The sequence below is a fragment of the Corythoichthys intestinalis genome, chromosome 19, assembly GCF_030265065.1.
Source record: "Corythoichthys intestinalis isolate RoL2023-P3 chromosome 19, ASM3026506v1, whole genome shotgun sequence".
In the NCBI taxonomy this organism is placed as follows: Eukaryota; Metazoa; Chordata; class Actinopteri; order Syngnathiformes; family Syngnathidae; genus Corythoichthys; species Corythoichthys intestinalis.
The window spans coordinates 26562155-26581445 of record NC_080413.1 but is presented as its reverse complement, the minus strand read 5'-3'; the positions used below and the strand labels follow the sequence as shown (position 1 = coordinate 26581445).

The 19291-nt window shown below is 37.6% G+C and overlaps 1 protein-coding gene across 1 annotated transcript in view; it reads right to left on the bottom strand.

Annotated features, from left to right (window-relative positions):
- Nucleotides 1–292: 292 nt before the first annotated feature.
- Nucleotides 293–19291, bottom strand: part of nudt14 (nudix (nucleoside diphosphate linked moiety X)-type motif 14) — a 38854-nt gene continuing 19855 nt past the window's right edge. The window contains exon 5 of the mRNA XM_057823139.1: nt 293–17588. Coding sequence (XP_057679122.1) covers nt 17339–17588 — 250 coding nt within the window. The 3' untranslated portion in view covers nt 293–17338. The remainder of the gene's footprint in view (nt 17589–19291) is intronic.

Here is a 19291-nt window from a genome sequence, read left to right as displayed (position 1 = left end):
TCTTTGTTTTGTGGTGGCCGCCATGTTGTATCCATACACAATAGCGTAACTTTGGCTTGAAATATTTACGTAAAATGAATGATAACTGCCCTTTTTTTGCTTTCAACCAAGAATCTAGACCGCTTTACATTCATATCTATAGAAATTCTAGGATTTGTGCATTTATTTACAAGAACTTTCAATTTAAAAAGCTCTTTGTTATGAAATGGCCGTCATGTTGTATCCATACACAATAGCGTAACTTTACATTTAAACGATCAGGTAATTTTCGGCCAACTGCCCATTTTTGGGCAAAAAATTAGTAATTTAGACATTTCTGCATCATCCAAAAAAATCTCATTTTATATGTTATATTTTATGGAACATTTCAATCTAAAAACGACGAGGGCCAGATAGCCGGCAAGACGTGCTAAGGCAAAAGTAACATCAGAATTAAACCTAAGTTGTGATTGTATATAGAAAAATGAAATTTTGCTTTTGTTGAGTAAAATTAAGATGATTCTGCATGCTTTCCTCAAGTATTAAGCTTCTGGTGTGAAAACTGAGTGATTTATTCGCTGTTGAAAACCTGTACTGAAGTAAAAAAAAAAACTCGGTCGCTATTTCGGGCAACAACTTATATGTTAAATATTGCGATTGATCCTAAAAATATAGGTGGCTACCTTGCAAATACCAAAAGTCCGCTAGCTTAAATGCTATAAAATACTTACATTTGTTTTTTTTTTACAAAGCTCTTAACAAATCGTTCATACACATATTCACACATAAAAACTGCTAAATATACTTCTAAACTAAACAACAACTGCATAAACAAACATAAAATCTCAAACAGAAACATACCTAACGTTGCTCTTTGCAGGGAGCATCCAGATTCAACAAGTTATGACATATTCCCTATTGCCACTAGAGGGCAGTGAATCCACCGGAATCAATAAAACTAAATGCAACACTTTCAAAACAAACCATTTCAATGTAACTAATCCAACGAATCCTCGAAGCAGAAAAATTTGATTCTAAGCTTTTTTGTTAACAAATTACTCGAATTAATCGATTAATCGTTGCAGCCCAAAAAAACACACACACAAAAGAAATGATTGTTGGGGGGGCAGTCAAATTAATGCAACTAATAATCCAGGGTTCTTGATAATATTAATGCTACGTGGGACAGATTAATGTGACCCACCCTGTATTTTGACCACTGCTGTTTTAGACCAACTGTGTAAAAAGCATCTAAAATGTTACTCTCTTCTTTGTATCATGCCAGCACTTTCTCTGACATTCTGAAATATCTTAAGACAGACTAAATTTTTGCTAGTGTCCTTAAAGTACTATCGAATTCTGTTGTAATTATGATACGCTTCACTTTTGGCCAAACTACAGCGCTTGTCTCATTAGGGTGGCAGGTGACCTAGAGCTTATCCTTGGTGACTTTGGGCGAAAGGCAGCACCCTGGACTGGTCGCCAGAATTGGCAGACCACATATAAACAAACAACCATTCATACAGTCTATAATTAACATAACGCGCATGTTTTTGGAATGCGATGAAGCTGCAGTACGCAAGCACATGGAAAATATAAAACTCAACACAGAAAAGCCAGAGCCAAGATTTGCTCGTACAACCTCTCAACAGCGAGGCAAGCATGCAAACCACTGTCCCATTGTGCCAGTGAAATGTAAAAAAACAAAAAACAAAACAAACAAAAAAAACAGTACAAGGAAAAGAATTCATGTTAATTACTACTATTTTGTCATTTTAAGACAATGAAGCTAAGTCACTGATAGTGTAACGGTTCATTGGCCTGACTTCCGTGAAGGGAGCGTGGCTTCAGTTCCCACGCCAGGGTGTAGGCTGCCTTTCATTCAAAGTCAGCTGGGGTGGACGCCAGTTTTCCACAGCCCAGAACAGGCGATTGTGATTTTGAAAATGCATGGAGAGATAAAATTTAAAATATTGAAATAATGCTCTTCTACTGCTGTAAGAAAAAGAAACAAGTCAAGAAAAACTTCTCCTTCTCCTATCAGTACAAAAAGGTTAGTGAAGATTGGTAAATCAGCATTCATAGTGAACCATTAAGCAAAGCATACTTAACTATTAATATGTTCAGCTTTTCATTCTAGTGGTCTCTGCAATAAGCTTGGGTAAGGTCATTATTGGAATTGTAAACCTGCTAATTTACTCCCACATAACATAATTACACGCTAACCACGAGTAATAGCTGTCGGTTGTTGTTATACATGCTGAGTACCGATAAATATCACTTTAGCAATGTAGACCCAATGTCATTAAAATACACCCATATGGACCAGTGATGAATAAAAGGATGACAAGCACATTTTCCCCAATTCAAAGTCTTATTAGCATACAGATGGGGAGTGTGGTGGAATCGTGTTAGCTTTTAACTGTGGAGGTGGATCTCATCTTCCTGTCAATGGGCAGCTCTTAATTCCCACCTGTGAATGGGTCACATTGACAAGGTAATCCATCTGCTTGGCTAACACATTCAGATGGTCTCTCGAGAGCAAGGACATCCCATGTGTCCTCTTACAACATGAAAGCAGCAGGCACGCAATGGAAGTTCTTCAATGTAGCCAGCAATGTAGGAAGTTGCTGAATTGTCGATTTGGAAAATGCAGTTGAACCGTATGAAATCACTGGCAACATTATGTTGGTTGGATTAAATTATTAACCGCAATCAGGGCAATTTACGTAGTCGCACTGGAAAAAAATGCCCCTTTGAAAGTTAAAAAAAAAAAAAAAACATGCACAGAATATACAGTGGAGTAAATAAGTATTTAGTTAACCACTAATTGTGCAAGTTCTCCCACTTGAAAATATTAGAGAGGCCTGTAATTGTCGACATGGGTAAACCTCAACCATGAGAGACAGAATGTGGAAAAAAAAAAACAACAGAAAATCATATTGTTTGATTTTTAAAGAATTTATTTGCAAATCATGGTGGAAAATAAGTATCTGGTCAATACCAAAAGTTCATCTCAATACTTTGTTATGTACCCTTTGTTGGCAATAACGGAGGCCAAACATTTTCTGTAACTCTTCACAAGCTTTTCACACACTGTTGCTGGTATTTTGGCCCATTCCTCCATGCAGATCTCCTCTAGAGCAGTGATGTTTTTGGGGCTGTCGTTGGGCAACACGGACTTTCAACTCCCTCCACAGATTTTATATAGGGTTGAGACCTGGAGACTGGCTAAGCCACTCCAGGACCTTGAAATGCTTCTTACGAAGCCACTCCTTTGTTGCCCTGGCTGCGTGTTTAGCTCCATTGTCATGCTGAAAGACCCAGTCACGTCTCATCTTCAATGCCCTTGCTGATGGAAGGAGATTTTCACTCAAAATCTCTCGATACATGGCCCCATTCATTTTTTCCTTTACAAAGATCAGTCGTCCAGGTCCCTTTGCAGAAAATCAGCCCCAAAGCATGATGTTTCCACCCCCATGCTTCACAGTGGGTATGGTGCAATTCAGTATTATTTTTCCTCCAAACACGAGAACCTGTGTTTCTACCAAAAAGTTCTATTTTGGTTTCATCTGACCATAACACAATCTCCCAGTCTTCTTCTGGATCATCCAAATGCTCTCTAGCGAACCGCAGACAGGCCTGGACGTGTACTTTCTTCAGCAGGGGGACACGTCTGGCAGTGCAGGATTTATTTATTTATTTTTTTAAATCTGCCAATTGTCTCAAAATAAGCCTTTTTATCTTACTGAAATTAGATTTTAAAGGGATTGTATATTATTTTAAGTGTGATTTTTTTTAAAACTAGAAACTAGACATTCTTGTAAGACTTAGTTTGTTGGCAGTGCAAGAAAATAATCAATTGAATATGTTTATCATTTTGGTTGCAGTTTGCGGTGGTGTAGGACAGCAATTTTTACAGTCATAGTCTGTTCTCGACTCCCAATAGTTATATACTTGAGCAAGGAACACAAAATTACTGCACATTACAGCAGTGTATAGTTTCAAATACAGTGGTACCTTGACATTCGATCGCATCAACATAAGGTCCTTTCGACATCCGATGTAAAATTTGACTTGTCGTTTGTCTCGACAAATGACGACATCCTCGAAATACGACAATTTATGACAGCATCGCAATTTCATTGTTGTCCTGTAAGACTGGCGCACAGCGGATTTTCTTGGAAGAGAAATCAACATGGGTGACGGGTCCTAAGAAGGTTGGTGCAGGTGGTGGAAAAAAAAAAAAAGTGACACTTACCATTGAAATTAAGAAGGAAATGATAGAAAAATATAAGAGTGGTGTGCGGAAGACAACTGTCATTAATATTATCAGTATTGTAACATTGGCAAGGAAGTCGCCAGCCTCATCAGGTTTTTAATCATTAATTTCAGAACGTCCGAGACACAACACAGGTACTGTCCGTGGTAGCCTACGCCAACAACATCAAAACATGAAAAGAGAAAGTAAAAACTCTTCTGCACCTCTCTCACTCTCTTGTCAGTCAGACAGAGCCTTCAGGAGCACCATGCAAAACACAACCACCACATTAGAACTTGATTTGTTACATAATTATCGTTATGATTATTATTATAGAGGGGTTGGACAAAACAATAGAAAAACACCTAACATTTTGGCATTATAATCATTGAACATAATTGTTAAAGAATGGCATGAGGAACATTCTAATGAAGTTAAACATCTCGTATGGCCGGTACAATCCCCAGACCCCAACATTATTGAGCATTTATAGTCAGTTTTAGAGATTCAATTACGATGTCGATTTCCACCGCCATCGTCTCTAAAAGAGTTAGAAGGTATTCTTACTGACGAATGGCGTAAAATTCCTTTGGAAACAATTCATAAATTGTATGAATGGATACCTCGGGGAATTGAGGCTGTAAATGGCGCTAAAGGCGAACCTGCACAACATTTAAATAGATTATTATGATTTTTTAAGGTGTTTCCTTTATTTCGTCCAACCCTTGCAATTCTGATTAGTATTTATAATTTATTTGTTTTGCTATGTGTAATTTTACCTGCAGTATTTATTAAGGATTTGGCATAGGTTTTTGGGCTGTGGACCAAATTAATAGAATTATAATGCATTCTTATGGGAAAATTCCGCTCGACATACGACCATTTCGACTTACAAACCAGGTCCTGGAACATATATCGTATGTAGTGGTACCACTGTATACAGGTGCAGAAAATAAATAGGTAAAAATTATTATTTCAAACCTGGGTTTTTGGCAGCAATAACCTCAACAAAATGTTCATTGGAGTCTCAGATTAGAACTACAGAAAAGTTAGGTAAAATTATTGAATATACAGTACCATTTTAAAACTACAGTGATTCTTCGCTTCTTCGCGTTTCAAACTTTGCACCCTCAGTCCATCGCGGATATTTCTTAATTAAAAAATGTAGGCATGTATAGATGTACAAATCATTGTTTTCGCTTATATATATCATTATATTATATACATATATATTTTTTTTAATTATTAAATTATGCTTCAGCGGAAAAAATATGTCTTTAATGGATCTATTTCCAATACTATTAAATCTGAATAAATACATTGCATACACCCAAAAAAAATTATTAAAAGCAAAAGAGAGCAATCTAGGTACAGCAGATCACAAATAACAGCCATGTGCAATCTGTTATTTTGCTCTTTGGAGATCTTTGTAAATCAGGCCCATATGTAATGGTATAAACAGAAGACTAGGGCCAATTAAATCACAACAGTATTAATCAAAATGCATGCAAATATTTCTTACAGTATCAGTCTTTGTTAAGTTGGAAACTTGGATATACTGTAGCTCTTTATATTGGATGACATTAAACCTGATTACATGTTGTGGGCTTGTGCTTAGAAAGAACTCAAAACACAGGCATGCTTCAGCGAATATTTTGCTGTCGGAAGATATGCAGCATTCCATGCCTCCTTAGGCGTTGAAAGTGACAGGGCCGGTTGATGGGACAAATATAAAGCGTTGTAGCAATAGCAAGAGTGTCAGTCTAAATAGCAATTGCAAACGTGTACTGTCACTAACTAAACAAAGTCAAAGCATAGACATCATAACCTAGAGTTTTGAAGTCTATGGTCTAAGGCAGGGGTTTTCAACCCAGTCCTCAAGGCACACTGTGGGTCCTGGTTTTTGTTCCAGCCGATCCAGCAGAGACAGTTGAACCAATGAGGCTTCTGCTAAAACAAGCCACACCTGACTGCAATCAACTGATTGCACTTGTAAAACACCAGATTGGGGAAAAAGTGTTGTCATCTTGTTTGGTAAGAATGAAATCCTGCACCCACAGTGTGCCTTAGTGGAATAGGTTGGGAACCCCTGGTCTAAGGGTCTGAATTTTTCAAATTCACGTAGTACAGTTTTCCTTTCTCTTTCTGTTTTAATGCTTCAGAAAATGTGTCTGTTTAGGATATTAACGAAACGTTTTATTTGACACTATCAGAAATGCATTGATTTCATAATGCATATAGTTTGTAGAAATGTTCCTAAAATGTTAGTTACATAAGGAATTGCAACTGCAATGAATATATCAGTGTGATGTAGTGCAGTTACTGTTCCCTCTACTGCAATGAATTGTTAAATTCATACTACATTGACAGTGTCAGACAAAATTGAGCGTGATCTTTGAAGGACTTTTTTAAATTTATTTCCTTAGGGGTTAAAAGTGGTCTGATCCTCAAGTGGGTGTATAAGCATGACCTCCCATCTTGTTCCCAAGTAACTCACTTTGCAGAGAGCATAAAATAAATGTGTTATTGAAGACTTGTAAAAAAACAAATGCTCATATTTTTAGGGTTATACTGCAATTTAATTGTATTTTAAGACCGAAATTAGCACAAACGTTGCTTGGAAATCATATGGTGGTGATCTGGCAAATGTGAGGGTAAAAAAAAATTGTTTTCCTCTTGTTTCACATTAATTTAACTTTCCCTTAACACAGTTAATTATAACATCAGCGACAACAGCATACAACCAAATGTGAAAGTAACCACACATTCATTTCTCGGAAATGGATCTCAATGCCTATCAAGAACAAGTCTTTCAAATTTTCAGTCACTTGACTGTATGGAAGGATTTTTTGTATGAATGTGTCATGTCATTTCGTGATCCACATCGAGTTTCTGTGTGTACTGATGCATGCTGAATGTTGTAAATGGTCATGCAGCTGAACTTGAAGTACTGTGATAACTTCCTTCTCATAAACAATCACACTTCAAAATTTCTCACAGATCAAATTTCTTTTAGCCCTGGTGATGAGTGAGTCATAAAGCGATCCAAATGCTTTGCAAACTAAAATTATAACATTGTTCATTCAATAACTCTCTGGAAGTGTCAAATGAAACACTGCATTGTATGAGCATTACTATTTTTGTGAATACAGTATTTTATATTCAGGATATCCCGATTGCATATTTTTGCACCTAGTCAGAGTCACCTGATTTTGAGAATCCAATACCGGAAAAAAAGTTTTTTTTTAATGATTTTTTTTTTTTTATTTGAACAAAAGTTTCAAACATGTTTTAGTACTGTACTTTTTACAGTACTTCCTCTTCTGCTTTTTCCAGAATTGTTGCGGAATATAAAATGTATACATTTTTGTATTTTTTGGCAGTGACATTGTGTTTCTGGATTATTTTGGTACTTTTTAGCCCTTAAAAAGTAAAAAATATACAGTATAAATTAGGCCTAAATGATATTGGGGAAAAAAAACATTGTGATATATACTGCTAAGGCTCCACCATTACTTTTTGCATTGGTTGCACTAGTGCGCCTAACTATTTTCTTTAGGTGCACCAGCTCAAAATGTAGGAGCACCCACATTTTTCATTGCATCACTCTCCATAACATTCATATAATTCATATGAGTCCACTCAAATTCACTCACACTGCTGACAACGATGATTGACACATGTGTACCTTTGATCGAAGAGCTACAGAGCCTTCACTTGATAGATTAAAGCTACAAACCTCTCAATTATCGCTAACTTTAACGAGCAAACTCCAGCTGCACTGATGACCAACAAAAGCAGCAGGTGGGAGAGCGAGAGGCAGTAAGAACATGAAGCAGGATAACAAATATCTTTTTCAAATTAAAAACCCAATCCTTTTCACCCAATTCCGATCCTCTGACAAATGGCCCCATCGGCCCGATTTTTGATCATGTGATCGGACCGGAACATCCCTAGTTTGTATAAAGCATTTTTATTGTTGGTCTTACAACTGTACAAAGCAACAATATTAGTTTTTGTGTACGCTTCAGAAATGTAGAGAAAAGACATTATTTCAGAATTATTTTGCGGCATTAAACCCATTTTATTTAAATTTAATAGTTTAATCCAACACAGTTAGTGTACATGCAAAGAATCATATTTAAATATATACCATTTGTTGGTTCCAAGTGTCATGTTTTAAAAGTATCATATATTAACATTTAGGTATTAAACTAAATAGAATAGTAACATTACAGTAAAACAACATCCACAAATATCGAACACTCTTCATAAAGCATAAAACTCGTATGCATGTCTTTGAGAAAATACTTCTTTTAAAAAAAGGGGAAAAAATCAGCAACGTCAAAAATGAAACAAAAAAGATTACATTTTTTAATGTCAACCTTGCAATTAAACAAAAATATTTCGTGTTTCTGGTAGCGTGCACAATGAAATGTGTTATAGCGGATCATCAAATGTTGTATGTGTAAATCCAGCTACAAGTCTGCTAAAAAGAGATAAATACATAAATATAGCTGTGATGCCTAATGAAAAAGTGAGACAAATTATCAGTTGCTGCTCAGAGTTATCATATGAACTGCAACACCTACATATCAACTGCAATTATAACAGTACGCCACCTGTCTCACTTTGAGAATACTACATATAGCACCTTATTTAAAATAAATAAATAAACACTTCAGTGACTTGGAAAGAAAATGTGCACAGATAAAAATAAAACCGTATAAGTTAAAGAAGCAACTACAGCAAAGTCATGGGGAACTGAAACACGCAATGCAATAACAGTGAACGCAATAACTTTCTGATGTAATGCTGAGAGTTGGATATGTCAGCGCCTCATAGACAGCAAACAGGCACAAAATAGTTGTGTTGCATGCCTGAGTGATAGAGGTAGAAGTGTCTTAACATTGAGCTCATGGTCCTATTCACCATATGCAACAATGAATTATACAACCATCTACCTCAATTATCTGACTTGAATAGAGGGAGCGTATGGCTTTCAGAGGGAAAAGTCACTTTGAACAATAAGAAAAATGGCTTGTTGAAGACAAAATTGCACACTAAAAATGTTCACTAGGTTTAATGCAGCTAAATGTTTGCAATCTGGTTTCTAATTTGAACAATATGAGAGATACTTAAAGTTCAGGTCACATTTGAGATCATATACAGTGAGGAGCAGAAGTATTTGCAACCCTTGTGATTTTGTTCACCCACTTAGAAAAAAGGTAGAGGTCTGAAATTTCAATCATAGATGCATTTCCACTCCAATCCGGAACTCACATTGTATGAATTTTCAATATTTATTTGTAATTTACAGGGGTTCAGAAATATTTGTATCCCTGAGAAATTCAGTGGTTATATTTAGTGCAGAAACCTTTGTTTGCAATTACAGAGGTCAGACGCTTTTTGTAGTTCTTCACCAGGTTTTCACATATGGAAACAGGGATTCATTCCTGCACACAAAACTTCTCTAGATCTGTCAGGTTTCGGAGCTGTTGTTGAGAAACACAAAGTTTCAGCTCCATCCAAAGATTTGCTATTGGATTGAGGTCTGGAGACTGGCTAGGCCACTCCAGAACTTTGATATGCTTTTTACGCAGCCACTCCTTGGTCACCTTGGCTGTGTGCTTCGGATCATTGTCATTTTAGACGATCCAGCCACGACTTATCTTCAAGTCTCTGACTGAGGTAAGGAGGTTGTGGCTCAAAATCTGACGATACATTTCATCATTCATCCTCTGCTTTATACAGTTGTCCTGTCCCCTTTGCCGAAAAGCAGCCCCAAAGCATGAGGTTTCCATGCCCATAGTTCACAGTGGGGATGGTGTTCTCAGGATTGTACTCATCATTCTTTTTCCTCCACACACGACGAGTAAATTTTGCACCAGAAAGTTCTACTGTGGTCTCATCTGACCAAATGAATTTCTCCCGTGACCCCTCTGCATCATTGAGATGGTCCCTGGCAAACAGACGGGCCTTCATATGTACTGGCTTCAATCTTTTGAGCAATGCATGATTTTAAACCATTGCACCGTAGTGTTCTGCTGTCAGTAGCCTTTGAGAATTGTCCATCCAGCATTCTTCAGGTCATTGACCAGCTCCTGCCGTGTAGTTTTAGGATGAGCCCTTACTTTTCTTATCATAAGTGATGCCTCACGAGGATAGATTTTACATGGAGCCCCAGTGCTAGGTAGATTATCAATCATGTTCAGCTATGTTGCTGCAACAGTTGATTTATTCTTACCAAGATGCTTTCCAATTGTCCCATAGCCTTTTTCAGCTTTGTAAAGCTCAACATTTTTTCTCTGGTGTCTTTCGAAAGCTCTCTGGTCTTGCCCATGGTAGCAGTTGCATTATGACTGACTGTGGGGTGCACATGTGACAATAATGATCTCAAACAGGTGGTTGGTGGGTGGTTACTCATTGGGTAAAGGTGGACTTTTTTTAAGGTAGACTGACAACTCTTTGAGTGTCATAATTATTGCTGATTCTTAGTGGTACAAATACGTATGAACCCCAGCAAATTACAAATAAATTATTTTAAAAAATCAAACAATGTGAGTTCCGAATTTTATTTTTAGATTATGTCTCTATAGGTGGAAATGCATCTATGATTGAATTTTCAGACCTCTACCTATTTTCCAAGTGGGTGAATTTGCAAAATCACAAGGGGTGCAAATACCTCTGCAGCTCACTATAGACCCTACTCACCTACGTCACAAAATGGGCGTGTCGCTGTTTCCGGCCGCCATATTGTACCTCTTTTTCAGACCTATTCTCATTGTTTTCTATTAGTCGAGCAAGTTATAGAGCAATTCATGGAAGCCCCGGTGTTATCTGACGCTGTAAACTCATTGGATCCGTTGCATAAAAGGCGTTACGTGGAAAAGCTTCAGTTTATCCATTCGCCAGATCCGTATTTGATGCCTAAATCGATGTTTTTCGACCCGCTGGCTTCGCCTGACATCTGATACCCACACAAAATCAGCCTATTCTCACGAAAGTTTGAAAAACTTTAAGAGCTTGGAGGCTTATAAATGCTACGTTGCTGGTTAGGTGAAACACGTCCTCGTACACGAAAATTCGGCAGGAATCTTGTGCTCGGAAGGTGAGTTACGAAATTTTCAATTGAAAATCTTTTGTTCTTGCTAACATCCACTGTCAAGTCTAATGTATTTCATGTCATTTGTCAATGGAGCTAGGGCTTTTAATGTTTATATGGTTTAGCGATCGCACTAACTACATACATACGTGTATGTTGTCGGCGATTAGCCTAGCAATGATCTTAATTGTGGTTGTCAGCCCGAAACCCTCTAAATATATATTAAATGCATCTTACCAGATATAAAATGACTACTACATAATCTGTGGTAGTCGTTTGGAGCCCAGTTGTCTCGTCGAATTGCAGCAGTCAATCGCGGCCTCCTCTTCGTGTCTCTCGGAATACGGTAAAAATTCAAGTCTCTCCGTCTATCTTCTCTGTTTTTGCAACCGACCGCCACACACGACTTCACCATTTTGAGTATTAATGTTGACGAGCAGTAAAACGTGCAATAATAGGAAGAATTTACGAAGCGCTAATGCATTTCTATGGCGAGTATGCGGACATCATGGCGCGGGGGCGTGGCTGTGACGTCACGTGAGTAGGGTCTATAGCTTTGTGAGGGAAAAAAAGAAAAAGTTTGCCAAGGGGGTAGGGGGTATCAGTACATTTTGCAGGTCCGTAGAAAACGGAGTGATTAATGAATGAATTAAATGATTACAGTGGTACCTCTACATACGAATTTAATTCGTTCCAGGACCTTGTTTGTAAGTCGAAATGGTCGTATGTCGAGCAGGATTTTCCCATAAGAATACATTATAATTCCATTAATTCGTTCCAAAGCCTAAAAACCTACACTAAATTCTTAATAAATACTGCTGGCAATGTTACAAATGGCAATTAAACATAAAAAAAAAAATATGTTATGAATAAATAATTCAGAATAATATAATAATAAGAAGAATAATTAATAATTATTCCTGTAAATAATGTAACGAATCGGATTCTAATATGGCGGACACTTTTTATTGTCCATGAACGCACCGCGGGGCTGACGTCTCAGTGAGATAGGTCAGTGCAGTAGAGATAATACTTTCGTTTTCTTGAGAGCAAGTCAACTGCTTAGGACAATGGGCGTTTTGTGTTGGATAAGTTCTTAAATAAATGATAAAAACGTGACGAAGCTGGCGATTTCCTTGGCAATGTTACCACAATAATAATTGTCACCTTAACTTATAAATAGTGGCGAACGGTGGTCGGAAGAGGACCGTGGAGCTGTATTGTTGAGCCAGTTCAGGGACGCGCACCCCAAGCTCATATTTTTCTATAACTTGCATCTTCATTTCAAAGGTAAGCATCACTTTTTTCCTTGTTTCTCCAACTGTATCAACTTGTTTTGAAAACTGTGTTGATTTCTCACACAAGAAAATCCACCGTGCGTTCGTTTGCAGTGCTGTCATGTCGTCGTATTTCGAGCATGTCGTCGGATGTAGAAACAAATGGCGAGTCAAATTTTACGTCGGATGTCGAAAAGATCGTGTGTCGAAGCGATCGTATGTCGAGGTACCACTGTACTCTGATACAACGACAGTTGCTGTCTAATATTCACCAGCACTATTAGTCATTACTTTGCCGGTGTACATCAACTACCATCTGGCGAAAAGATTTCCAGTCAACAAGACAGATATTTTGTTGTGGTTGATTGATATGCAACAAATGTGTTTATGAGAAAATGAAAACAGTTACAAGAAATAAGTGTTTCTAATTTGAGATTGAGTGACTAAGAAAGAATATCTAAGACTGGATCCTTTTTTTTTTTTTTTTTTTTTTAATACGGGTGTTTAGCATAATAATAGTATGTTGTAGAAGTGTTTTTAAAAGCTTATTTATAAAGGGATAGTCCTCGAACTTGTGTTTGAATGGGCAATAGAAAGAACTTACCTGAAGTATACTCTACTGTCATCGGCCCAAAATAATACAATACAAAAAACTACATTTGTTGTCCAGATGTTGTTGCCCTACAATTTGTCATGCAGCTTCAGTACCAGTGAATCGTAAAAGATCAAAACAGTGGGAAAACAAAAGTACCTCCAGGAATCCTAACTACAAAGACAAGGTCTGTTCAAACATTAAATTTGTTTATAATACATGACTTTGAAATTGCAGTTCCTTACATTCTCAGAAATTGGGTGTTGATCCTAAGCAAAATATCACAGCAATTTCTCTGTATTTGAGGATATGAGAATCATAGGGATGACATCAGAGCAAACCGATTGGATACTCTTTTCCACTGCTCTTGATTCGATCTTCCAAAGGTCACTATTAGTGCTCCCGCTATATCGCAGATTTTTATGTGATTGTTTTTAATGGGTTTTCACAGTATACTGGTAAGGCTGAATTTAGAGATGCGCCCTCAGTGTTGTACCACTTTGTGTGGCAACATGCTGGGCAGCGCTGAGGCCTTCCAGAAGAGATGCAGCATATTTTCGATCGAGAAAAATAGGCAGAGAAGGTCCCTTACTAAGTGATACGGTAGTAATTCCAACAGAGCAATAATAATATATGCCAGTGGAATTTCTTGTATGCTGCGTTTGTACAGTGAAGAAAATAATTATTTGAACACTCTGATATTTTGCAAGTTCTCCCACTTAGAAATCATGGAGGGGTCTGAAATTTTCATCATAGGTGCATGTCCACTGTGAGAGAGATAATCTAAGAAGAAAAATCCAGAAATCACAATGTATGATTTTTTTTAACGATTAATTTGTGTGATACTGCTGCAAATAAGTATTTGGGCACCTGAGAAAAAGAATGTTCATATTTGGTACAGGAGCCTTTGTTTGCAACTATAGAGGTCAAACGTTTCCTTTAGTTATTCACCAGGTTTGCACACACTGCAGGAGGGATCTTGGCCTACCCATCAGTCAGGTTTCTGGGCTGTCGCTGAGAACTAGAGTTTGAGCTCTCTCCAAAGGTTTTCCATTGGGTTTAGGTATGGAGACCAGCTAGACCCCGCTAAAACCTTTTTATGCATCTTACGGAGCCACTCCTTGGTTTTCCTGGCTGTGTGCTTCGGGTCATTGTCATGTTGAAAGACCCAGGCACGACCCATCTTCAAGTCTCTGACTGAGGGAAGAAGGTTGTGGCACAAAATCTGACGATACATTTCACCATTCATCCTCTGCTTTATACAGTACAGTCGTACTCATCATTCTTCTTCCTCCAAACACGGTTAGTGGAATTATGACCAAAAAGTTCTATTTTACTCTCATCTGAACACAAAACTTGCTCCCATGACTACTCTGCATCATCCAAATTTTCATAGGCAAACTAAAGACGGGCTTAGACATGTGCTGGTTTAAGCAGTGGAATCTTCCGTGCCATGCAAGATTTCAAACCATAACATCTTAGTGTATTACCAACAGTAACCTTGGAAACGGTGGTCTCTCGCTCTCTCTCTCGGTTATCTCTCTCACAGTGGGCGTGCACCTACGATGAAATTTTCAGACTCCTCCATGACTTCTAAGTGGGAGAACTTGCAAAATAGCAGGGTGTTCAAATACTTATTTTCTTCATTGTACATGTTGCTGCCCCCTGTGAGTTAAAGACAGCACAGTATTCATGCACATTCATAAACGTTGAATGGAGAAACTATGAGAATGTCTCGTATTACTTTGTCTCACTGTTAGGGGAGTCGGATGCTGAATGGGTAAACAATGACTTTTCTCGTAACACTATGTGCCCTAGAGCTCCAGGTGTCAGACAGTGAGTGAACATTTTTGACACATTCTCATTTCATTTCTGGAACTTACTGCTCCAAGGAATGGACATTCATTTGTGATGTACCAAATTATGTTGGATGGATAGCTACTGTATGTCACTTACTTTCATGACCTACCATCCAGATTTTTTTCCACTGACTGTAGCTGTTTCCTACTGATATGCCTTTTGTTTTGCAGGTTTGTCTGCTGTTCTCCCCTTCGGTGTGGTTCATAGACTTATAAACAGTGCTGTATGTTCCGTCTCACAGTCCCTATTGATGATTGATCTGCCTTGATGATTTTTTATATGACTGCTCCTCCCTCTTTCAGTAATTGTAGCTGCCTGCGCTTCAAATATTAGTATATTTCGTACAGGTTAGACTAATGCAGTTAGATCTCAAACAGTATCAAAATATTGCATGACCACACCTGAAACAATACTATTGCTTATGCTTTGAGGATTTTTTTCCCGTTATTACTTACAAGAAAATAACTTACGCTATAACAATGTCTAAATGTTGATTGTCATCTGTTCTTTTGCATTTAAAAAAGATCGGTGTTGTGTTTACACCCACAATGTGTCTAAATTACAGCAAATAGCATTTCTTAATTTAAATCCTACATGATTGCAGTTTTCCCAACTTTTAGTCAGAATTCTGTCATTTAGATCAGTAGGCAGTCAAACCCTGTATGATTTGAAATGTACTTATGAGGTTATTTGGATCTGAACCACCGAAACTCCACAACGTTATGAGAAACGCTTCCCCCTGGCACACCGAACATACAATGAGGTACCAGCCCTTTTCACAGATACTGACTTTTCTGCAAGTGAGTTTGATTTCAAATTTAATGTTAAATGCTGGTCATCATCATAGATTGTCCCTGAATAGAAATAAGCATATTTTATATTTGGACCTGAGCTTTTAGCAGACTGCCGCTTTGATTCAATACGGAAAGTCTGTTTGTGTGTGAAGGAGCCAAATCAAATTTTTTTTCTACAATGCAAAATAGTTTGACAGGTGGCTTCTATTGTATCTGTAAAATCAACGAATATATTACAACATAAGCGAAAGATGAAATTTGACCATTCAACAATGTTTTGTGTATTTAAATAGAATTTTAACAAAAACTAGCCTCTGTGTAAAAAGACAATTTTCTGGCTTATAATGTATGAGAGGTCAACATCATCATTTTTTAAAAGTTGCCATTTAAAACACCATGGTTTGCGGTACTCACACAATTATACAACGGTGCTGAAAAGAGAGATATTATGCATTTTTCCCACAATTTAAAACGGTTCACAAGTATCTCAATGCTATGCCCGTGACACAGCCATGTCTTAGTACTCCAAGAATGAAAAATAACAGCATACGTTCAATCAGCCCTTCTGAGGCCCTGTCTAATGCATATAACAAAGCCCCCTATGTTACTGCAGGATATGAAACAAGAGTACAGATTTGAGTTACCATGACAAGTAGACATAGAGCTTTTTTTAGCCCTATTTTTTACCATAGGGGGCTGACAAAGGTCAGCAAAGCAAGTCATTTTTCCATAATAACCACAAACCTCCTCCTTGAAGCGAATTGTACTTAGCAACAATATGCTTAACGCAAAAATTGGTTATGGAAGCCAGTATGTCAGCAAATATTTTGGGTCTGGCATGCCTTGTTAATTGTTAAGAACTCAGAAATTATTTGAGGCTTTGCTAACAATGTGGTACAACAATTACCATAACGAGCATAGTTTTTGCATTACTGGATCACAGCATGAAAGAAAGTGCCTCTCTTTTGCATCTTCACTAATAATAGTTTTTCAAGGGCACATTTTGCTTTCCAATACAGATTGAAACCAACCAGGTTCACAAGGTTGCTTAGCAGGAACTTTCTCTATTGAACAGATGACTTGACAATAGCATAAAAAGAAGATCACAAAATGACTGGCTCTGTAAATGCAAAGATTCCTTATGGAAGCAGCAGAGCATACATTGACTCTAGGGCAGGCATATAAAATCGATGATATGCAGCCATTTTTGATGAATGGTGCCATACAAACAAATAAAACTGGTTGATAACGCGAGAAAAGTGCAAGAGACGGCCTGCTAAAGGCAATTTTTATGTACATGGTATGTAAGGACCTAACGTAAAAGTATAAGAGGGCAAAAAAAAAAAAAAAATACACCACGGCAGACATCCACACGTCAGGTTTAAAAATAAATAAATAAAAAAAAGTTGGAGGCATGAGGACACACGTAGGTGTGCTGGGCCAGTGTTGTACAGAAAAAGTTTATCGTGGTTACACATTGGTGGAGATCTTGTACTTAGGGGACATGTTGTTATGGAACCAAATGAAGCTAAATATGACGCCCATGGTTTTGGGTATACGCTCATTGTAGGCAAAGGTCATGGCTTCGTGCAACGGGATTTTGACCACCTCAATGAGCTCTCCCTCCCGCGGCTCACCTCCACCTGCACTCACGCAATTGTCGTCAGATACTTCTGCATAAAACATGGTCTGTTTGGAACCTGTGACTCCCACACCGGACCTGGAGACAAAACAAGGCAGAATATGCAAGCTGTATTTCTGGATATTCTACAATCACATTGATAACAATATGGCACCTCGCTCTTAGTTCTGAGGCAGCTCGATTTAGTAACTTTAGTCCACTAAGTCATATAATTTACTTCAGTTAGGTACACAACATTCTTCGAACAAACGATGGTTTATTATAGTATTAGTGTATATAATTTTATAGAAAGGTGAATTCGATTCAATTTTAAAGAAGTGTCTTACAATTTCATAAGTTATTGGAACTTATTTACAGTAAACACTCTTTTAGATATAAATCAATATAGTATTGCCTGATCTGCACTACTGCTGACTAGGCATGTGCCGGTTTCACGGTTTACCATGGTACGAAAACGTCACGGTTTCAAAACTACTAAAATTTTCCGTCATGGCGTTGTACAGCATTAGCTATTCTTTATGTCCCAAAAATGCAGCGAGAAAGGGCTTGGAGCGGCAACGCTCACCCCTCCCCCTCCAGCTGTTGCTCTATCCTGTGTCTGTCGGTGACACTACACCTGAGCTTTTTCCCCTACCCTCAAAAAGAGGGTCGCTAGTATGGTATTAGTATTAGGTATTAGTATTTCAGCTACCGAAAAGAACAACGGCCGTGACTTAGAGGGGGAAGGACATTCGACGTGCAGACAACACTTCCAACATGATTTCACTTTTACACTACCTCATTTGTCACTTTACACAAAATTTAAGTTAAGTAAATGCTGTCATGAACTTTTCCCACCAGCTATGAGAGTTCAGTCCAGCGTTTTCGCGTGTCTAGCGATGGTAAAACAAATACTATAACGTAAGCTTGTTAACGAGGCTATTAACGTGGCTAGTTAGCATGCCAAGATGGGTAACTTGTTTCTTCACTATCCTCACTATAAGCGTACTTTTGTAAAGTCCTCCGCAATTGTAAACGTCTCTTCAAAATAAAATTTTCATAATACATGCTGTGGTAGTTTTTGTCTCTGGTGACTTTCTGGCCAGAACCAGCAGGCTCAGGGATAGCTTCTATCACCAGGCTGTCAGGGCTCTGCACTCCCTCCCTGCACTACCCCTTTGTACCCCTCAATCTTCTGCCAAATAAGGTAAACCCCCTTCCATCAACCCCTGCCGTCCAATGCACTAGCATACTTTAATATTCACTCAGGACTGTTATATTCAGCTGCTATTTCTTCTCTCTTGAAAATGCACTACCTAACTTCAAGCCACTTTTGTACACATCTTTGCACTACATTACATTTTTAAATTGTATTCATTTTGTTTGTACATAGTCCAGTTGTTATTTATTTATTATTATTTTTATGTATTATTATTATTTCTTGATTTTTTATGCTCTGAACTTGAACTTGAGTGTGTATAGTGTGTAAATAATGATACGAGTCATACACACGCGCTCTCTGTTCATATTCAACTAATTAATATTAATAATAGTAGTGGTATATTAATCCAGAAAAGGTGAACATACTCACATTCCTGCATCATAACTTGGACTGAGAGAGAAATATGTAGAAAATGTGCAAGTCTCGAAAAATGTTGAGATGGAACTTTAAAGTCAATGAAGTGCCTGAAATTTTTTTTAAATTTTTTTACGGAAAATAATTATTTTTGTTCTGTGGCAGTGGGTTTAGTCTAAAAGTTCTATTTCAATTTTATTTCATATTTTTTATTATTTTACTTATT